The sequence below is a fragment of the Zalophus californianus genome, chromosome 10, assembly GCF_009762305.2.
Source record: "Zalophus californianus isolate mZalCal1 chromosome 10, mZalCal1.pri.v2, whole genome shotgun sequence".
In the NCBI taxonomy this organism is placed as follows: domain Eukaryota; kingdom Metazoa; phylum Chordata; class Mammalia; order Carnivora; family Otariidae; genus Zalophus; species Zalophus californianus.
The window spans coordinates 26,014,953-26,037,890 of record NC_045604.1 but is presented as its reverse complement, the minus strand read 5'-3'; the positions used below and the strand labels follow the sequence as shown (position 1 = coordinate 26,037,890).

Sequence of the window (22,938 nt, the reverse complement as noted above, 5' to 3'; positions counted from 1 at the left end):
AGGAGATGGACAGGATGGAGAGACACAGAAACCACATTTTCCTGATAGAAAACTGAGACACACGGTCACTGGATATTTATACATTTGCTGTGTACAGAGGCAGCGTCCGAAAGATAGTTTGGAGGTTGAAATGTTGCAATGGATGGGACATTGCAATGGTTTATGGAAAACAATAGGGAAGACCATTGTAAATCTTACCTCACCCAGAAAATCAGTGGCTCCATGTTAGAGATCTTCTCTCGTTGCTACATGAGGACAAATATTTTCTTTGGCTATGTTTTGATACCCGGCATGATTATTTCCGGCTGCTATGTTTATTTCTCTAAGAAATAATTCTAGCAAAGTAATGTCCCTTTAAAATATAAGTAGGGAAACACATTAGTTTTCAGGCTGTAAGGACAGCCAGACTTCTTTATATTTTTTTCCTTTGGTCTGTTCAATTTTTGTATATTTGACAATACCTAATGGCAATCCGCTTGCTTCATTTAGCCCATATTTATTCAAGGGGGCATTCTTTATAGTGTGCTTCTAGATGGTTTCATGCCTGTCTTAGACTACAAATAAATGTCTGTGTAATTCTTTGACCAGCAAGGAGCACAGCACTGCATGTAGGGAGGTACTTCGAATGACCCACTCTGAACAGTTTCTCAATTTTAATTTAAATTTAAATAGTCACATGTGGCTAGTGGCTGCCATCATTCCACACTATGATCCATGTTCACCACAGCTCTGCTTTTATTCATGCCTCCATTCACCCATTCAACAAATACTCATGGATCTTCAGCCCTGATCAGTGTGTTGTGGCTGGGCTCTGTGGATTACAGGATTCCCTGCTCTCAGGAAACTTCCAGTCTAACAGGGAAGACACACATATAAGGAAACACGGTGCGGTGGGTGCGGGGAAGGAGCATTTATCGTGTGCACTGCTGCCCAGATGAGAGGCTGGGTCTGGCAGAAGGAGAGTTTTTCCCACAGGAATTGTGTTTAATCTGGGTCTTAAAATAGTAGTACACCACAAAGTTAAAATGAGTGAGAGGGTTTTGGAAAAGAAGTTGTTTAATGTATCTTACCCATTTGATCGTGATGACACGGATGCCTTTGTGCTTAGCAATGACGATCACTCTGAAGGCTACTCATACAGATAGGTTTGCAAGACAACGGCAAAAGAGAAAGCTCTTTTAAATTTTTTAAAAGTTTTATTTAGTTAAGGAATCTCTACACCCCATGTGAGGTTCGAACTCACGACCCCGATATCAAGAGTTGCATGCTCTTCCAACTTAGCCAGCCAGCCGCCCCATTTTTAAATCTTATTATTATTTTTTTAGTTTTAAGAAAAAGCTCCTTTGACAAGGGTTTTCTAAATGCCAGGATTTCCTAGCTGGGGAGGGACTGTGTTCATTTTCCTGTTTGGGGACAGGAGCAGAAAGCAACCTGCCTGGAAGATCAGTCCTTAAAGGCCCCTGGAAAACCGAGGTCTCATACATTTAGAGAGAGAAAGAGTCTGAAGCTGAGCTTGTCTTCTTCCCAGCTGGCTGGTGGGAAGTCGGAGAGAGAGAAATGTACACTTTCCCTACTATTGCTGGTAAACAGGTGGAGGCCTTCCACTGCAGTAGAGAACAGCTCCAAAAAATCCTTCTCTAATACACTGATGCAGATGCAATTTGCTCCAAATGATCATTGCAGATAGTCTTAAAGGGGAAATGTGCCCTGTGTGACTCCACTCTGCCTCACTCGGAGCAAGGACTGGGCTAGGACACACACCTAGACTCGGGGCTGGCTACCTGCCGTTCTAGGGCCTCTCCTCCTCTCCACCTGCCTCCTTGTTTACTGCCCAGTCTACTGGGAGTGGAATGTCACCTGCCTAGGGTAGAAGACTAATTCCATGTACTGGGAGGGGGGGTCCTGCATCTGGGAGCCAACAGCCTGGTGATCAGAAGCTCAGTTCTGCCCTCAGCAGTACTGGGCAGGAGGCTAATCCAAAGGAGACTTTATTTTTTATTTTTACATTCCAAAGCAGGAAGTGGGGAAGCAGGTGGAAAGAGGCTCTCTAGCCTAGAACTGGGTGGGGGGCAGAAAAGGCTAGGTACCTAAGCATGTGCCGGATGTGGGGGCAATAATAGGGCTGGGGGAAGCATGAGGTCTCCATCCGTATGGCTGTTGAGGACCACCAGCACTGTGCGGGTGGCCAAATGGGAGAAGGATCAAGGGCAGTCTCCTGGTTCCTTCCCTCCTTCCCTCAATTCTATATATAAATTGAACTGTGATCTTCCCTCTTGGCCTATAGGGAGCAGGGAGGAGATGCTGAGAGAGAGACAAGAGGAGAAGCTTGTCTATCGTGGCTTGTATCTTCTTGGAGAATCTATCAGAAACCGGGGCTCCCTGGATGCTTCTCCCATCAGCTTTCTCTGCACCTGCCTTCCTGCCCTCCTGCCTTGTGGGGGACACAGATTCCGGGAACTCCTTCTATTGTCCCTTTGCGCATGCTCTTCACCTTGCTTTCCTATGTTTTCATCCGCCCACCTTGCTGTCACTGAGTGTGGCCATCACTCTGCTCTTGTTCTTCCTCACGGTGCCAGAACTTCTTCCCTACAGCACTTATCCCCAGTGGGTCAGTGTAAGAGAGTGTGGTGAACTGGGAGGGGGGCACACTCTGGAGTCTCTGAGATCTTTGTGCAAATCCCAATTCCACCCTTTACCATCTTTACAGTTAGCAGCAGCCCCCAAGACCACCCTCACTTCTGACATCACTCGCAAGCTTGGGCATTCTCAAGACCACCGTCAGGTTCTATGAGGTGCTAGTAGAACATCCAGAACTCACCGGAAGCTAGAATACCCATAGTTATGTTTTATTACAGTGAAAGGACACAGATTAAAGTCAGCCCAGAGAAGAGACGCCTGAGGCAGAGTTTCGGAGAGCTCCACATGCAGAGCTTCCAGCTCTCCTCTCCCCATGGAGACCTGGAGACAGCACTACGTTCCAGTAATGTGTTGCCAACCAGGGAAGCTCATCCAAGCCTTAGTGTCCAGAGTCTTTACTGAGGTTCAGTCATGTAGACATGGCTAACCACCCGTGTAGCTAACCTTTATTTCCAGCCTCTCTGGAGGTTGAGCTGATACGTGCCCAAAGCGCCCACCGTAAATCACGGTGTTTGCATAGACTACCTAGCGTGGCCTCAGGCCCCCAGGTAAAGACACTTTTATCAGGCAGGACATCCCATGGGTTCAGAGATGACCTCCCAGAAGCCAAGGGCAAGGCTAGGCCTCTCTTTGGGCCAGGTTAATCCTTGACCACATCTCATCTGTGTGATGTTGAGATCTTCCTAGCCTCACTGGGTCTCTCTTTCCTCATAAGCACACTGGAGGCAATGACCACCGAACTGCCTGGGTTTTTGTGACTACTAAGTGATATGACAGATGTAAAGGACCTGGTATGTGAGAGCCTTCAGTGAAAATTAGGTCCCTCCTGATATCCTCCAAGTGCTCAGTTCTCATCTCCTATACTGGCCCAGGGCATCACTCTCTCTCTCCTCTTCCTCGCACCGCTTATACCGACTTACTTTCCCCCAGAAAAGGGTAATACCCTACACGTTGTTATTAAGCTGTTCTTCTTTTAAAAAAAGATGTGTGTGCATTTTTTTTTAAGTGGCTCCATACCTCTTCATTGCACAAATTAACACAACATAGTGGATCATTGCCCTCTGGATGGGCTACAGAGAACACCCCTATGCATACGCGTCTTTGTGACTTGTGCTAGTGTTTCTATAGCCTGGATCCTTTGAGGTGACACTGATGGGGTTAAGGGTCCATTCAAAGTCTTGATGGTACTGCCAAACTGTTCTCCCTAAAGCCTGTATGAAGTTAAGCCTCTACCCCAAATGCATGGAACAGCCAGTTTCCCCATACCTTCTGAGGGCCATGCGCAGGAGAGTGGCCTGGAGGGCATAACAGACACTGCTGAGGCCCAGCCCTGTCCCTCTGCATCCACTATCCCTACGCATGCCCAGTGTCCTACTGCATCTGAGACTCAGTGCATGGGGCTTTCTCTTCACTTGAGCCTGGGGTTAGGCAGGGCTTTTGCCATTGATTGGGAGCAATGACATGCTAGAGAATGTGGAAGTCATTGGTGACTTGCCATTTACCATGAGACAGGAGACAGTCAGTAGGGTTTCAGGTCTAGGGTCAACAAAGTCCATGCCCAATGGGGTTTCAGCCCGAACTCAAAATACAAACTCAGGGAAGGAAAGGAAGCAGGGAGGCCAGATGAATGTCTGGAAAGAAAAAAGCAACCACTGTCTGCCCTTGGCACCGAGAAGTTCTGTTCCTGACACACTAGCAGAACAGCCTGCACCAGATCCAGGCCTGCCTTCATCCCCGGTGTCCATCACCAGCAGGTGGTGTCGCCTGATCAGGACGGGCCAGTGGCTGGGGACACTGAGGCCAAGGAAACCCCTGCCTCCACCCCATCTGGGCATCTGGGGGCCTTACACCCCCATCAGGCCTGTATTTCTTTATGCTAAGGCCATGAGTTGGAGCTCCAGTTCAGTTTGAACCAGCAAATCACTGCATGATTCCTCTCTGCATCATCTTCTCTCTAGGACTCGGTTATCTTCGCTATTTAAAAAAAAATGAAGGAAAGGAAGAGAAGCAGTAACTAACATTTGTGCAGAGCAGTTGGTTTACAAAGTGTCTTATCTCCTTGGTCCTCACTTTATCCCCACTTTACAGATGAGAAAAGTAAGTCATAGAGGGATTAGGTGATCTGCCCACGTTCACCCTGCTGGTCAGCCAGGACTTTCCTGGAAAATCCTGTGTTTCTTCAACTCGCCCATACTGGAAGATTCTAACATTGTAAATCTAAGATTTTTAGGGCCTGCCCTAAAATAGTGAAGTAGTTTTAAGTAGGAGCCTTCAGACACGTCTGGGTTTTGAACCATTAGTTGGGCAGGTTACTTGAGCTTTGGTTTTCTCCTCTTGAATAATAATAAGGCAATATTTGTTAAGTGTTTATTATATGACAAACATTGTGCTACGTGAATTATTTTGCTTATCCTCACAACAACTCTATGAGGTAATATAATTACCCCGTTTTCCAGATGAAGAAACTGAGCTTGATGAGGTCAATAGCAGTGTCCTGCACATAGAGAAACCAATAGAGATTGGAACCTGTCAAAATGCTCCAGAGAGAATCTGCAAGGATATACAACTGATAGAATCTCTGACAGTTCTGAACATATGGATAGAGACAATTGATGGAAAATTTAGAGTTGAATTATAATTACTGTACACAAAACAAGGAAACAAAACATGATAATTATTAAGTCCAGAAAAAAACAAAGTTTGCAGGAAATGAAAAAGTCAGTTGTGAATAGGATTTAAGTTGTCATAATAAATATTTCTTTTGATATAACCAATATCAAGATGTGACTAAATTAGGAGGTCAGGAGGGGGATAGGAAGGCTATGTGAGAGATGAAGGCAGGGATGAAAGAGTGTCTTTTATGGGGTTTTCACTATTCATCAAGAGATAATGCCTAAACCAGAAGCAAGAAGTAGCAATTTAGCATGTTGTTTAGAGATAGGGAGGAAAAGAGCCAAAGAAACAGCTCAGAAGAGTTGAAAGTGATGGCTTCTGGAGAGGGCAGAGCATGAGGGAGATATATTTTATAAAAATCTCATAGAATGATTTGACTCTGATTCAGTTATATGCTTGTATAGCTTGAATTATATTTCTTTAAAGAAATAAAAGGAAAATAAGTAAATTGCCCAAGCTGACCCAGAGCTGACGTTGTGGAGGTGGGATTTGAACCCCAGCAGGCTGCCTTGGAGCTGATGCCACAGCCATTGTGCAATACAGCCTATAAAATATCTACATCCTAGTGCTGTAAAAAGCAAGTGACTGATATATACAAGAAACCCGGTGGCTAAGAGACAGTAAGTGCTTAGAAAAGAAAAATTATTTTCTTTCTCCTGTTGAGCTAGCCACGCGGACACTTCTGGTAAGGAAGGGAGGGGTGTCCTGCCCTGGGTTCAGGCCTGAGGGGCCCCGGTGCTCTGAAGCACCTTTCTCTAAGCTAAGTGTCCCTCCAGTGCCTGGGGACAGTGTCATCTGGATGGGGCTCCCCAGTTTCCAGATTCTCCCCTTCAGAGAATTTTCCAACACTGTACATTCCCTCCTGCCTCTCCCCAGCGGCGTTGACCACACACCCCCAGAAGCCCCAAGACTGGCTGCTACAGGGCCATCCCAGGGCCTGTGGTCAGAGGACTGTGTGAGGTCAGGCTGCCGGAATGATGCTGAGAAAAGATTCTGAGTGAAATCAGATTGTTCATATAGACGAGGGTCCTGCAGAAACTTTTGCCCAGGGTCCCTGGCGCCCACCGGCGGCTATGCTTTCAGGCCCTGCCGTATGGACCTTCCTCTGTTTCCCATGACATGGTCCTTATCCAATAGCTCTGATTGCAGGTCTCGAAGCAGCCAACGGAAGAGGGGAACATTTTGTCAGTTACCTGGAGGATTCTGTCCTCAACTTTTCACTGTTCAGTGGAGGAGGACACTGAGGAAGTGTCACGTCCTTGTGAGAGACAGTCACGGCGCCAGGAATAACACTGAGATCTCTGGCCTCCCAGTCACTGGATTTCTTCCACCCTATCTCAAGTTTGGGACGGGGCCTGGGCCCCAGTAGGGCAGAACAAAATCTCCCGTTTTTAAACGACCACGCTAGCCCCAGCAGGAATCACAACTTTCTTACATCCCCAATTCGGGATCCAACAATTCTTCAGTCAACTAACATCCCTGGAGAGTCTACCCCAAGCAAGCAAGCCTCCCTGGGAACACAAGCTCTCCGACACATTTCTGCCTCCAAGAAGTCACAGTCTGATGGTGGACGGGCATTTACAGGACAAAACCGGATACCGCGAGGGCTTCACGGACGCTCCTTTTCAATGCCGGTGGCTGGGTGAGAAGAGGAAGCAGGAGCTTGTCTTCCCACGCGGCGCAGGCCTTGCGAGCCGCTCCCGGACGCGCCGGGGCGCAACGGCGCCCTGAGCATCTTCCCCCGCCCTCCTCCGTCCGGGTCCCCGCTCGGCGCGCGAAGGGAGGGGCGCGGGGGCGCGCACGCAGGGTGGTGGGGGCGCGCCGGCCGCCCGGGGACGCGCACGGGCTCTTCTCTGCCCTAATGCGGCGGCTGGCGGCGAGAGGCGCTGCAGGGGACGCGGGAGAAGTGGCGGCGCCGGCGGCGGACAGCACCGACTGCGCCCAGGGCCGGAGCCCGCGCCCTCCGAGGTAGGCGAGCGCGGATACCGGAAAGGTGAGGGTGCGGTAGAACGGGGGTCGTGGAAACCCGTCTAGCGACACCCCCTTGTTCGCGCCCTCCTCTGCCCGTCTCCATCCCCCGACCTGTCCCCATCCCCCTCTGACCATATCCCCCCTCCCTTCTCGTCTCCACACCATCCCCTGCCCAGAGTCCATCCCCCTCTGACCATATCCCCGTCCCTTCTCGTCTCCACACCATCCCCTGCCCAGAATCCATCCCCAGTGGGGTGTCTGCACCCCCCCATTCAGCTCCCACCCCCCTACCTACCCCAGCACCCTTAATGTCTCATTGGCGGCCTCCCCTCCCCCTTCCTGCATCCTCGACCTCTTCCCCTTGCCTTGTGTCCCTGCCCCATCCACAGCCCTGCTCTTACACCTGTTTACCTCCGCGCCCCACTTTGTCTAACCCCATCTTTACTACCCCTCCCATCAGCCCCTCTCCTTGGCCTCCCCTGTCCTCATCCCCATCTCGTATCCCCATCACTCCGTGTGCCTGTCTCTCCATCTGCTCCCTCAGTTTCTGTCCTCCCCAGGTCCCCCTGCACACCCTGTCCCAGCCCCTTCCCAGTTCTCTTGGTTTCCTTCTGCGCCGTAGTCCCTCTCAAGAACCCTCTCTTCCCCTCCTGGGCTGTTAGCTGGCCTGCCACCACCCATCACCTTTGCCATTTGCCCTTCCTGGTGCTCTGTCTAGCCACACGGATTGTACTGAGCCCCCATCACCTGACACCGGGCCCTCCTTCCCTGCTTGGGGAGGCCTAGGGCTCCGAAGGCCCGATGTACTCGCAGTTGCGGGATCCACCTATAACCCCTTTCTGCATGTTTGATCTAATTCACGGTTTGGGGGTGACGGATGCTGGGGGCTAGTAGGCCTCTTATGTTCCTCCTCAGCCACCCTCTTCCCCTAGCTATTCAGGTTTGTTTCCTAGATGGACTGGGGGAGGGAGTGCTAAGCATAGGGAAACTAGGTTGGGCAAGAGGCAGGGTCCAAGGGAATGGCGGAGGGCCTCTTCCTGGTCTTGTTCTGAGCCCTGGGATGCAAAGACCTGGATGTGGAGCCCCACTGGAGGGTTGGAGAATTTGGGATTTTAGAGAGAATTCTTCCTCAGCCTCCAAGTCAGCATTTTGGCATCAAGCGCTATCATGAGTGTGGCCCATGGGCTGGGCTGAGAGAGGGCAGAGTGCTGAATCACCTAGACTCTGGTCCCCATGGCCGCCCCTCCTCTGCCCTGAGCCAGGTTCTGCTCCTGAGTCCTTCCTTGGCATTTGGCAGTGGGCTGTGTGTGTGTGTGTGTGTGTGTGTGTGTGTGTGTGTGTGTGTTGGGCAGAGATGCCTCCTCCCTCAGTCTGGAGGAATGGATGACAGTGCCCCTTTCCAGCCTGTCTGTCTGCCTGGGATGAGGGCCTGATGTATCTTACCTACCCTTGGAACTGTGATGAGCCCTGCTGGGGCCCAATCAAAGGTCCAGAAAGGGGGCAGACTGCAGGCCTTTGAGACATGGTTGGGCAGGAGTTGAATTGTTTGTATGGGGCCAGAGACTGGCAGGTTCAGAGCCCACCGAACTTGAGACACGAGTAGGAGAAGCCCAGGGAAAATGTGTGTGGTGAGTGGAAGCTCCCGAGGATAGGGGCCATACCAGCTGTGAGAGTGGGGAGCCAGAAGAGGGAAGGCAGAGACCTGTCCTCCTCTCTGGTTTGGGGATGGTTAGATCTGGTGGAATTGCACTGCAGGAGGAATTGAAGGAAATGCGGGGGGGGGGGGGGGGTGTCATTCTAACCTTTTGTCTTGACCAAGTTGGCACTTCTTTGTGTGTGTGTCTGTGTTGAGAAAACTGATGGGTTTTCTTTTTTTCTTTTTCTTTTTCTTTTTTTTTTTTGAGTCGCACTTCTGAGGGGTTAATATCTTCACCTTTGGATTCAGCTGAAAGTGTGTGTGTGTGTGTAGATAAAGAATGAGAATAGCACAAATGAGGAATGAGACTCATTCACATTTAACCCCACAATTGAGTTTGCTCCCTCGGACAGGGAATGGCAGCCCAATTCCTGTCTTGGGGACTTCAGCTAAATCCCCAGGGCTTAAATTGGGGGTTAAGACCATATTGCTGATGGGTTCTGTCCCATCTCTCTGAGTCCCTCACTTTAGAAATCCAAGTGTTTGGACTCCAGCTCACATGCGACAACCCTGAAGGGGACTTAGGCACTGCCTGGTGGGGGCGGGGAGGGACGTGAGTCTAGGGGGATGGCTGTCCTACCCTTTGTCACCTTTCTGCGCCCCTTCCCCTCATAGGGGGCGGGGCGGGAAGCTGCCCCAGGCGTTTCCTGGCCCGGGGAGGAGGCAACACCTGGAGCTGTCCGGGAGAGCTGATTGGATTAAGGTTCTGACGTTGAAATGCTTGATTGGGGCTGCAGTTACGTGGGGGATTCTGATAACAATGTACATATTTTGCTGGTTCTGCGCCATGAATCTCACCCCACATCCCTTGTTTGGCATCACAGAGGCTTCGCAGAGATAAACCAAGGCACATAGAAAGACGAGCCGGCTCCCCGGAGAGCTGGAGCGAGGTGTAGCGAGCTCCCCGTGGGCTGAAGCAGATTGGCTTCCGGGGCTGCTGCGTTCAGGGGCACAGGGAGGTGGCTGCTCTCTGGGGTGGGGGGAGTTCTGGCTTGGATGTCTGAGGGGGAGGTGCAGAGGGAGGTCCCTTTCCTGCAGTGACCGAGGGACAGAATTCCAAGGCTCCCATCACTCTGTTGTTGCGTCGTGTTCTCTTCCCTTGGCACCACTGTCCTCCAAGACCATCCGAGAGCTGGGATGTGAGGACCATCACCTAGTCTTTAGAAAAAAGAAATCCTTAGGACACCAGAAGGCCAGAAGCGGGGGAAGCAGAGTTCAGTCCTCAGTCTGTTTGGCCTGGAGCACTGGGGGTGGGGGGTGGGGGTGGAGAGAAGTGAGAAGAACTTAAGGCCGGCTACATACTTACTTATTTAGCAAATACAAATGAACCCCACAGTGTGCTGTTCTGCTCCGCGTGGGGATTGTAGGGATGAAAAGTGAGGCAGCATCTGGTCTTTTAGAGCTCCCAGTGTCACGGGAAGGAGAGACAAGTAAACAGACAAATGCCTCAGATAAGCTTGAGTGAGAACATCCCGACAAGGATGTTGAGAGGCGTGGCCTTCATCCCCGTGGTATCCGCCCCCTCTCCTCCAGAACCATGGAGACGACTGGGTGATTCTTTCCAGAAGAGTAGGTCAGGCCTGGCCCTGAAGTTGACTAAGGTTTTCCTTGTGGTCTGGGTGTGCTTAGAAGGTTAGAGAGAGTCAAAGGAAAAGAAGCCCAGTCTGCTCTCCGGGAGCTGACTATCTGATGGGGAAGCAGCAAGTAACATGCACAGGTGCATGCTCAGAAACAAGATAAGTAGGAAAATCAGGAGCTCTGGTATGTGGGGAAGGGTCTTGGAGTCCTGGGGAGGTCAGAGTCAGGTGGGAGTCATCAGAGAAGTCCCGACTGGGGAGGGGGGTGGTTTTGAAGTTACACTCTTGAGCACAGGTCACCGTGCACATCCATATTTGAACTGGGAAAGAACGTAAGGATGGGGACACTCAGTCGTATCTGTCTGAGGAGCACCCTTCTTCCCTACACACTAAATTTAGTTCATTTCATTAGTGTGTCCTGAGTCTTTGAATATATCCCGGGAATTGTGCTAGGGGTTGGGTATATGAGTGAGTTGGAGAGACAGAAACGAAAACAAATTAAAATTCAGTACCAGAAACGCTATAACAGAGGTTAGGTGAGTTCCTGGCATTGTAGGAGCATGGCTGAGGGGTCATGGTAGACAGTAGGACCTGGAGTGATTGTATTCCACTGTTTAGATAGACCCTGTTTTGGCCAGAGCAGCTTGATGTCAAACTTTTGAGCATTTACTCAAAATGCCCAGCTAGAGCCCATGCCTAACTGCAAGGGCAGAGGTTAGATGCATATGGCTTGGTCCTTGGGACTGTAGGGGAGGGCTCTGGGAGCTAATGGCTATGCTGCGTGCTTGAGTAGGCACTTCCAAAGCTTTGCTGACCTGGAGCACCGGTCAGATTGTGCCAGCCAACTTGAGAACTCTTGAGCCACTCTCCTTTCCTTAGATCTTGAGGCAGGCCAAGAAAAATAAAAGTGTCATACTATAATAGTCATCATTACAGATTGTTTGCTATGTGCTAGGCACTCTACTATGTGCTTTATATGCATCATTTCATTTAATCTTCATAAGGGTTAACCCTATAAAAAAGTATTGTTAGGATTCTGGTTTTACATATATATATATATATATATATATATATACATATATATATACATATATAAATATACATATTTGATTTTATTTATTTGACAGAGAGAGACACACAAAAGAGAAGGAACACAAGCAGGGGGAGCGGGAGAGGGAGAAGCAGGCTTCCCACTGAGCAGGGAGCCTGATGCGGGGCTCGATCCCAGGACCCTGGGATCATGACCTGAGCCCAAGGCAGATGCTTAACAACTGAGCCACCCAGGATTCTGGTTTTATAGATAAGGAAGCAGACCCAGAAATGTGGTTATTTAAGATTGAAGAACAGGTAAGTTGTAGAGCTAGAATTTAAACCTGTTTTTGTTTGCCATCGAAGCCCATGCACCTCTACTATATATTAGAGGAAAAATAAAAACCTGGGATGTTTTATCCAGTGGCCCAAGGCTCTCTAGGAAAATCTGTTGGAAGGCTCAGTTATCATGCATATTTGAGTACCTACTATATCCTTCTGAAGGATACAGAAACATGGTTCCTGCTTTCAAATGGGGGAAATAAATGGAAACATATGACAACTCTTAGGAATCATGTAAGACAGTATGTAATTAAGTCTTCAGACCCTGGAGAGTAGAACTTAAAAGGAAGGAGTGATCGCTGAGTATGGCTAGTGGAGTCAGGGAAGTGATCCACATAGTAGAAACTACTCAGCCTTTGAGGTCAGACTTACATTCAAACCTTGGTTCTGGGCGCCTAGGTGGCTCAGATGGTTAAGCGTCTGCCTTCGGCTCAGGTCATGATCCCAGGGTCCTGGGATCAAGTCCCGCATCGGGCTCCCTGCTCCTTGGGAGCCTGCTTCTCCCTCTGCTTCTCTCTCTCTCTCTCTCCCCCTCCCCCTCTCTCCCCACCTCTGTCGCTCATGAATAAATAAATAAAATCTTTAAAAAAAAAAAAAACCTTGGTTCTTCCATTTACTAGCTGAGGAGCTGCAGCTTCCCCATCTGTAACGTGGGGATATTAACATGAACCTTGCAGGGCTGTTATAAGGATTAAATGTGATAAGGCAACGAAGGCCCCAGAAGAGTACCTGGCTGGTAATAAATACTCATCAAGGGGTGCCTGGGTGGCTCAGTTGTTAAGCGTCTGCCTTGGGCTCAGGTCATGATCCCAGGGTCCTGGGATCCGAGTCCCGCATCGGGCTCCCTGCTCCGCGGGAAGCCTTTCTCCCTCTCCCGCTCCCCCTGCTTGTGTTCCCTCTCTCGCTGTGTCTCTCTCTGTCAAATAAATAAATAAATCTTAAAAAAAAAATAAATACTCATCAAATGCTAGCTGCTCTTCACAGAGGAGGTGAGAATGGAGCTGAGCCCTGAAGTATTGGTAGAATTAGTAGAAGAGGAAAGTATCCCAGAAGAGGGAACCCACCACGTATATAAATAAAAACCTGATGGGTTCAGGTTCTCTGGGAAAGAAGTGACCTGCCTCATCTGGCCTGCTCTCTCCCGGTCCTTGCAGTAAAGTCTTACAGCAAAAGGACATCACCCTGAAAAGCATGAGGGCCTTCAGTTTTACGTCTGGCCCCATCATTAACAGACCTTAAATGTGTTTCTCTCTCTGTAAAACTAGAAGATTGCTCGAAGTCTCTTGTCCCAGAAGCTCATGTCTCTGGAATTTATGTCATTGACTGATTTGTTGTCCTACCCTTCTTCTCCCAGATGTCATGCCTTGATAAAGTTAGAGCGCCTGGGGTACGGTGGGCTCATTCCCTTGGGCTGTTATCATCCCCTCCTCGCTCCTACAGCTCCCTTCTCTGGGAAGCAGCTGCCTGAGCATCTGCCTTCTCCTCCTTCACCTGCTCCTCCTCACTCATCCCCTCCCAGGATGGGCCAGCCCCTCCTCAAAGGCCTCCCCGGCAGCCCCTCTCCCCGTTATTATGATGCTAATCGTGTTGTTAATTTTTCTGAGCTACAGAAAGAAAGCCCCAATCTGTTCTAATGAATTTAATTAGAGAGGGGCTTGGAGGGCTTCAGAACCTCTTACCAGGATCACAATAAACAGAGTTAACGAGATAAACAGCCTGGGATCAGCGGCTCAGGGGTAGGAAGAGAGGATTTCTCACTCAGTCCTAGAATGAGGTAAGCCCCCTCACCCAGAGTTGGAGGAAGGCTGTGTGAGCTGCTGTCCGACATGTGGGCTCCCATTTGGGCTCTTTCCGCCGGCCCCACCCAGCCCCATGTTCAGAGCTTCATACCTAGTTCTGCCCTTCAGTGGCAGATGAATCTCCGGAGAAGGTCCTGTCATTGTCATCATCATCACCAAGTATTTGTTGAGCACCTGCTGTGTGCATAAGGGGTACTGCACCATCTTCTGGAGGCTCATGAGACCCCGTCTCCTCCCTAAAAAGGAAAGAAGATATGTGTTCAAATATAAGAAACATTTGCTAATTTCAGACAGTAAATGCTAGAAAATTGGCAGGACGTTACGTTGGGCGTTGGTGATCTGGAAAAGCCTCTTGCGAGAGGAAGTACTTGAGGTCTTGAGATACCAAAACTTGAAGACTTAATAATCAGAACTCCTGGAGTAAGAGCAGGAATGTGCGGGGGACCTTTGAGTCAGGATGAATAAATGGTATGGCTTGGGTATTAGGTGCATGTAATTCAGCAGTGAGGTATGTATCTGGGGCAATTTATTGAGATGTAATTGTAGAGGACCCTGAGTGCAGGAGTCTTTACTCTCCTAACCTGGTTGTGCTGGAGTCTCCCTGCTTTCCTTTTCCGGAAACAGCATGGCCAGCTTGGGGAAGGGCCTAAAACAGGATGGTTTTTGTGCTGAGCTCACTGTCCCGGATCTAGTTTAGGCCAAGGGGGGGTGGATTGACCAGATGCTAAGTTTTGTTCTCTGATCTTGTGATTTTCTGGGATGCGAGTGAATGGCTGGCAGAACAATTCCAAGGACTCTTCCCGGTGAGAGTTCCTCCTTCTTTACTGATGCTGGCCAATTTGCCTTGGCAGTAGCATCTTTTGCAAGTATTCAGTGGAATCTTCCAGTTCCAGGGTCAGTGAGTTTCATAACTTGTCTCTTTATATTACTAAGAGTTCTCAGAGTGTGTGTATGTGCATGTGTGTCTGTGATTGTGCATGCATGTTGCCCATGATTAGTGAAATTATTCTGACTAGATTCTGATTCTAGTTTGATCTTTATTTGCAACACAACGGAACATTTGTGAGCCTTAATTTCTCCAGGTGCAAGAGAGGAAGAGTCATCCCTGTATCTTATTGTGTGTAGGTCCATAAGCTGAATGCTTTGAGAATAGGATTTTAAACATGAGGAGGTATTATAACGAGGATTTTGACAGGAAGTATAATACTGAGCTGAAATTTTAAGTCAGTTCTCTGTCCCCCTTGGAACTTCTACCTGTGAGACTAGACAACGTTTTATTTTGGGGCATCACCAAAGATGATGATGCCTTTTGTTATTTGCCAGAGTCTGTCTGGGCTTATGCATAATTAGTGGTGAAGTTAACACTGCTGTCAGCTGTTGGTTGGCCTGTTGGTCAGTTGTTGTGTTTATATGAGAGACACTTATAATACCCATTGTGTGGTATTTTTCCACACGTTGGTGGTGACGTGTTCTTTATGAAAGAAAATGCCTTTGAGGCCACAGGCAATTTTCCTATGCTGACGTAGGCAAGGACAGGACAGAAACTAGATCTCTTTCTGATCATCATCACACACTGAGTGGGATTGAAGGCTTTGGGACTCATGTTGGGAACTAAACCAGTTCTCTGACTGACCCAAGCCCTGGGCTATGCCTTGTGGGTTTTTTAAAAATATATTATAAAATATATATAATATTTGTTGCTCCTGCAGTCTGTCTTCAAAGATTCTACTATTTGCATGGCACACTTCTAGGTGGCTTCTTGTTTTGAGAGCATCTTTAATCTCGTAGAATGTTAGAGATGGTCTAATCCAAGATCATTATTTTACGGATCAAGAAACGACTCAAAAGGGCTACATATTTTGCTTGTGGCTGCATGGCTAGTTGCTAGCAAAGGTAGCTCTTCCACATACTGGACCACTGGGAACTTTAAAAACTACAGATAAACCTAGTAATTGTGCAAGAGGATAAGTAACTAAGTTCCCTAAAGCATTATCTAAACCAATAATGCTTTGGGATATCAGAGAAGAGAGGAAGTTAATGTAGACTAAAGTCCTTTGGGAAGGTTTTGAAGTGAAGCAGGGGCTGGTTTGGGCTCTTAGGGATGGGTAGGTTTTGAATCGGTAGAAGAAATGGGCCTTTCTGGTGGGGTAAGGGAGCATAATCAAAGGTTTACAGGAGGGAAGCTGTGGTCAGGCATTGCACTGGCCAGGCTAGAGCAGTGGACGGTATAGCTGGAGGGACTGGCTGGGGCCAGAGTGCAGAGAATCTTGACTCTGACTGAGTGGTTGGCCAGGAGCATTTGAAGCTTCTTAACTGAGCTTGCTCAGTGTTTGAGAGATAGTTCCTTCTGAAGAGGTGTTTGGGCGAAGGGGAATGCTGGAACTTTCTCTTGGGTGCTGGGCAGGGAGCTTGCTGCTGTCCGGGGTGCTGACCTGCCTCTGCAAGATTTTTCTCTCCGATGATGCCAGGTTAGAATGTAAAGCCAGAGAATGTTTAGAGCAACCCAAAGGGATCTAGAAAACAGTTCTGGCCAGGACTAAGTAGTGCGTGGGCTTTCTGGCATCAGCCTAGTTTACAGCATCTGACTTTGCAGTCCTTGTAACGAAAGCAAAATTATGGATGGGGGGAACTAGTAAATGGCCCTTTTAAGGAGAGACCACGTGTGTGCACATATGCATGCTAAAATGACCCAATTTGTAGCCTAGTAAATTTTGCCTTAGAGTCTTTGTATTTACATGAGAATCTCAGCCCATTTCTTCTTTCATTGTGAGAATGCACTCCCTCTACTCACCATTTCAGAGTATCTGAAACCTCTCCAGAAGGCACCTGGGTGGCTCAGTCCTTTAAGCATCTGACTCTTGGTTTCTGCTCAGGTGCCCATCTCAGGGTCGTGAGATCCAGCTATACGTTGGGTTTGCGCTCCCCCTCCCCCTCTGCTCCTCCCCCTGCTCATGCTCTTTCTCTCTCTCAAATAAATAAATAAATAAATAAATAAATAAATAAATAAATAAATGAAATCTTAAAAAAAAAAAAAAAACTTCTCTAGCAAACATGGAGAGAGCAACAAAAGCTCCCAGAATACCCAACTCATTAGTTCAAATGGAACATTTAAATGCTCAATATTAGTGCTTTCCAATAGAGCTTTCTGTGATGATAGAAATGTTCTGTATCTGCACCGTCCAACATGGTAGCACTGGCACGTGTGGCTCTTGAGCACTTGAAATGTGGCTAATATGAGGATTGAATTTTTAACTTAATTTAATTTAATTTAATTTAAATAGCCATGTGTGGCTAGTGGCCACTGTATTGGACTGCACAGCTCTATAGTCAGAACCTTCCACGTTTGCCACTTACCCTTGTTTATTGGTCTGTCATACCTAGACCTCTTTGACATAGAGCAAAGTGGACTTTTGAATGGGGGTGAGTTTGACACATTGCTGGGAAAGTCCCATGCTAAATCTGACTGGAAGTCTGCTTTTGGCTGTGAGTTTTGCCCTGACTTTCTTATTGTCACAGTGAAAACAACCATACATGATGTATTGTGGTTTTCCTTTTCCTTTTTTTTAAAGATTTTATTTATTTATTTATTTATTTATTTATTTATTTATTTATTTATTGAGAGAGAGAGAGAGAGAGAGAGCAAGCGCACTAGTAGGCAGAGCAGCAGGTAGAGGCAGAGGGAGAAGCAGGATCCCCACAGAGCAGGGAGCCTGATGTGGGGCTCGATCCCAGGACCCTGGGATCATGACCCGAGCCCAAGGCAGACACTTAACCAACTGAGCCATCCAGGTGCCCCTGTGGTTTTCCTTTTAAGGACAGAGAGCATGCTCCTTGAATTCTGGCTGGGGTCCCAGGGACTTGATCCAAGACTCTTTGGAGACTTGAATGGGCAAGCAACGTAGTGTGTATGGCCCAGGAAACCTGGCTATGGGTTGAGCTGGCAGATAGATGATGTGCTATTGTGTTGGATGTTTGTGGAAATCTGGCAGAGAGAAGTTTCTGGTCTTGATCCATCTCTCCTTCTAACTCTAGGCGTCTTTACATCCTGTTTATCTGATATAGTGGACATGGCCCAGGATGAGGGGTATGAGTAAATAGTAGAGGTACCAGAGGAAAAAAATGCTCAAAAATGCCGATCAGGGGGCACGTGGGTGGCTCAGTCGGTTAAGCATCTGCCTTCAGCTCAGGTCATGATCCCAGGGTCCTGGGATCGAGCCCCACGTCTGGCTCCCTGCTCAGTGGGGAGTCTGCTTCTCCCTCTCCCTCTGCAGCTCCCCTTGCTTGTGCTCTCTCTCTCTCTGTCAAATAAATAAATAAATAAAATCTTTAAAAAAATGCCAATCGGTAAGTAATAATAACCTGCCAAAAGACTGGAGTAGAAAATTTCCATTGTGTTGGCATATGCAGTGTACATAGGTGTGCCTAACCTTATCATAAACATGCTCGATTTCCGTGGGTCTCTGGTCTTAGGCTTGGCACATATAAATCCGATTTCCTAAACCAGAGTGCATGCTTTTTGAAGACATGCCTTATAGTTTTCTTGTTCTCTCCCATAGAATCTCAATGTGCTGATAGTAATCCTTAATAAACCCCTGCTAGTGAGTAGCTCTTTGTTAGCCTGGAGCTATGGGTTTGACTCCTAGAAAATGTGTGCACATGAATACAAATAATATTTATTGAGCCCCTGCTGGGCGTAAGTCTCTGTACTTGGTACTGTGGGCAGTGACAAAGGAGGAGCAAGGATGGCTGCTCTCAGTCTAATGCAAGAGCAAAGGCAAGTACGTGTGAAAACAACACACACACACACACACACACACACACACACACACACACACGACTGCTAGAAACAAAGACAGAAGTGGTAGCCGGGATACAGAGCTGGGAGTGGGTCGCAGGGTGCTGGCAGGGGCCAGATTTTGTGTGTGTCTCTGTCTGGCCTTCTCTCGAGGATTCCCTTCTTCATGAGGCATAGCTGGTACCAGCCACTTCCATGCCTGCAAGGACAGTGCTGCCTTTATGGTTGGCCGGGCAGCTTGATGTCTCACTGGGGCTGGGCTGAGGCGGTGCTGTCCTGAGCTTGCCTCTTCCTTTAAAGAGCACTCGGGAAGGGGGAGAGGACTGTGCGGAAGGGGAAGAAACTCCCTTTTCTTCTGGTCACTGAAATGGTGACAGGGTCTAGCTCTCGAACTTCCTTCTAGGCACAGAAAGGGTTTGTGGGGACCCCAACAGCTCTTATACATGGAGCCCCATGATGCAGGCCCAGGTGCAGCTCTGGGGGAGACAGGAAAAGCAGATCTTGGTGGCATGGCTCCCTACAGTCACCTGAGCCCCCCTGCTTTACCCTCATGGAGTATGCACTGCCTGGTGGGGAGCAGGTGGGTCGTATCTCCCAGCTGGGGCCGGGGTGGGGGACTTCTCTGGTTGACTCACAGGAAGGAGCCTATCCTTCCCCATCTTCTGTGGGCACACAAGTCACCTGGGATCTTGTTAAAGTGCACAGGCAGAATGATTGGGTCTGCATTGGGCCTGAGTTTCTGCATTCCTTACCAGCCCCCAGGGGATGCCAGTACTGCTGGTCAGCAAACCACATGCTGATTGGTAAGGCCCTGTATGTGGGTTGTCAACCTGGAAACATGCTAGTCTCACCTGGGGAGATTTTAAAATATGCAGATGCTGGGACCCACTCTACAACCCAATAACATAATCTCTGAGAGTTAGGTCAAGGCACCAGAATGTTTTAAAAGCCTCCTCAATGATTCCAATATACAGCCCAGGCTGAGAACCACTGGCTCTCTGGATGGTTTTTCTCTTCCCCCAGATAGGCTTTTCACCTGCCTATGCCCTCCTTACCCCGAGAGACTGTAAGTGCCTCCAGGGCACAGAACGTCTTATATCAGATTACCAGTCATGCCCTACAGTCATCCTCGGTCAGCTCAGCTGGTAACAGCATGATGTGTCACCATCTAGCACTCTGGCCACTGTTCCCATGCATGTACCATCAGCCACGAAGGATCAAAGAACATGGCTGGCTTAGAGCAGGCCAGTTCTATTCTTGGGACAACAAGTCAGAGTGGGCATCCAGTGCCTAGAACCACGCCTGGCACCTAGTAAACTTTCAGGAAGTTTATATTGAATGGATGATGACTCCAGTGTGGGGTGGCAGAACGGGCACTGGATCAAGGAACTGAAGGCCAGAAGGATTAGAGGGTCCAAAGGGAGTAGGGCAAGTTATTTAACATTCCTTAGCTTTAATTTTCTTAGTTGTAAAAATGAGAATAATAACGCCTACCTAACAGGGCTATTTAAATAGAAAATAATGTCGGAAAAGGGGCTCTGTAAATGCTAGTATTACGCAGACAAGAGATTGTGTAAGAATTCATTTTTTAAAGTGGTGGGATGCAGCCATGGGTGTTGTCGCAAGCTCTTGTTCTAGCAGACCCTCCCAGGTCCCGCCACGTGTGCCTCTGTCTATAGGAACAGTGAGGGGCTCAGGGAGGTACCACACTGACTGGTCGTCTACTCTCTGTCAAGGACTGCGCTAGTGGCTTGGCTTTTGTCATCTCCCTGATTCATCACAACCCTTGGATCGGGTGTTGTGATCCTGATCACACCGAGAAAATGTGGGCTCAGAATGGGAACCAACTTGCCCAAAGTAGGACAGCTCTGTAAGTGGCAGAGCTGGGATCGGATCTGATTCCAGAGTCTCCTCATCCTGGCTCGTTACCCAACAGGCAGTGCTGGGTTCCAGCACAGGCTGATTGATGGTCCCTTGGTTTGAGAAGCTTCCTTGTCTGGGGGGGTCACTTGTTTTGAAGAGTGACGTAAGATCCTGGCTATCACAGAAACGCCAGTCTTCCATTAGGGAACATTAGAGTCCATGGCCCCGGAGCCTTCCGAGTCTTGGCCAACGCTGCACTGGAAGGCCACTGCTCAGAGTCTTCCTCAGGCCCCGAGGCAAAGGCTGTGACACCTTCCCCTGTAGAAGAATCAGCATCTGCCCCCACGGTCCCCTCCGTGCTTGACAGAGCCACTGACCCAGCTCTCGTCTGTTTCTGGCCTATCTAGGTTTCCCTTTCATTCTGGTCCTAAAAGAAAATGGAAGCACAAAAGGGAGCAATCCCCTGAGCCTCTCCTCATCCACGGGTGTAACGTCAGTGTGTTATTCTCATCGCCTGGCGTTAGTGCTCCCCTCCTCGGGCGAGGTGGGGGAGGGGCCCGTCTCCTCCAACAGCTTCAGCACAGAGACGAGGTCCTAGTGTCTGCTGTCCTCCTGTCCACCTCTCTGGCTTCAGCAGTGCTGCCGTGATGACAAGGACACATCCTGGCCGAAGTCAGTCTGGCTAAGTTGTTCGGAAGAGAGGGGGGAGGACTGATTTGCGCGGTTTGACCAGTTACAGAGGGATCCACCTGGTCCAGGTACTCATCTGTGTATACCTGGAGTAGCTTTATTTATTTTTTTTTAAGATTTTATTTATTTGAGAGGGAGAGACAGAGAGAATGACAGAGAGAGTGAGAGAGAGCAACAGTGGGGAGGAGAGGGAGAAGCAGACTCCCCGCTGAGCAGGGAGCCCAGTCCTGAGCGGAAGGCAAGACGCTTAACCCATTGAGCCACCCAGGCGCCCCTGGAGGCCTTGTCGGGTATCAGCTGAGACTGAGTCCACACCGAGAAAGAGAACTAGAGAGGAAACTCAAGGGGCTTCACAGGCACTACAAGCATATCCCATGGTGGGCTTTGGGTATAACTACCTAACGTTCCTCCCTGAGATGTGACTCAGTCTCTGTTCATATCTGGTCCACATCCATCCTCTTGCTGTGTTCTAATTTGGCTGATCTTTCTCTTATGCATTCTGTGAAATTCGGTGCTGGTATATTACTTTCCTGTATCAGGGCCAGGATTACAACATCCAGAACTTTTCTTCAGCTTTATGAATTGTGCGGAGTTTACTTTTAAGTACAGAGGGTTTATCCATTGTGTTGCTTCAGTATTTTCTCTGCTAAATCCCCATGTATATTTTTAAGCCATTTTGGCTTTTTTTCTCTCTCTTTTCTCTTTGAGCGTCCCTAGGGTTTTCTGTGTCTGAGAACTCTGCTTCCTGTCTGCGGTTCCGCATGGTCAGCATGCTGCCTCTCTGGTAGGAATAAAGACTCCCAGTTAGGCCCAGGCTAAAAATGAATCCCCTGTCGCCTGGAAGACTGGTCACCGTGACGCCTTGCTGCAACACCATGAAATACCCCATCCAGCTGCAGAGGTCTGGGGCCTTAGTGCTTCGTCTTTGCCCTCCCATGGATGTGTGGCTATTCCAGCCCCACCTATCCTGTGTATCTTAGCAATCAGTATGAAGCCTACCGGGCTTCTGGGGCTAGAATGGATTTGGCTGGTGGGCCCCCAGGCCTCTGACCCTTTTCCTTCTCCATCTGGCTGCCCTCAGCCGCGGGGCGGCTGATGCGTTGTCATGCGGCATTGGCAGCTGGGGGCCTTGGTGAGATGGGCAGGTTAAGCGGGAGAGCCGAGGTTAAAGGAAATGTTGCAAAAGACTATGAATGGTGTGGGGCTGGGCCTGGCTGGAAGGTTCTGGAAGTCTGGTGTGAGAGTGGGGTTCAGGTCTGGGTCAGGCGCTGGCCCCATTCTGAGTCTGATTGGGAAAACCCTCTCTGAGCATATCCCCCAGGTTGTTTGTGTTCTTACACCCTGAGAAGTAAAGAGAGAGCTTTTAGATGGCACCCCAAAAAGTTGCAGCTGGGGCTTCTGAGAGCAAGAATGTTTTGTTTCTTAATGGGCTGGTGACATCATCCGAGGTCTACCCAGATGCTGGCGAGTCCGGGACAGACCAAAACAGGCCAACGACTACTCGGAGGTGGCTAAAGCTATTCTACTGGCTCGGAGTGTGTTTGCTCCAGATCGATTGTCAGCCTTCTCCTCCTTCTTCCTTCCCCAGGTTTGTTTTTCCCAGTTCCCATTGTGGAAAGCCCAAGGGCATGCATCTGGTCTTGGAAGGGGAAAATAGCCCAAGAGCAAGGGCTTGGGTTCACATCTGGCTCTCTAGTCACTAATTGTGTGACCTTTTGCAAATGACTTAAATCTCCTCTACTTTTCATCTGTAAACTGGGGAATTAAGTGGTGCTTGCCCTGCATGGAGTTATTAGAATGAAATTAGAAAATGCAAGTGAACCCCTTTGCCAAGTAAGAAGTGGCCCATGAAAGTGAGCTCTTGAT

At 48.8% G+C, this 22,938-nt stretch overlaps 1 protein-coding gene across 19 annotated transcripts in view; it reads left to right on the top strand.

Moving 5' to 3' along the window:
• The first annotated feature begins 7,152 nt into the window (after nucleotides 1–7,152).
• NFASC (neurofascin) overlaps nucleotides 7,153–22,938 on the top strand; it is a 178,077-nt gene continuing 162,291 nt past the window's right edge. For 6 of the 19 annotated variants that reach the window (XM_027611572.2, XM_027611571.2, XM_027611570.2 and 3 more), the window contains exon 1: nucleotides 7,164–7,278. In XM_027611572.2, coding sequence (XP_027467373.1) covers nucleotides 7,172–7,278 — 107 coding nt within the window. In that variant the 5' untranslated portion in view covers nucleotides 7,164–7,171. Of the gene's footprint in view, nucleotides 7,304–22,938 lie in introns of all 19 variants that reach the window. The other 13 variants (XR_003523066.2, XM_027611556.2, XM_027611553.2 and 10 more) reach the window with 9 other exon arrangements.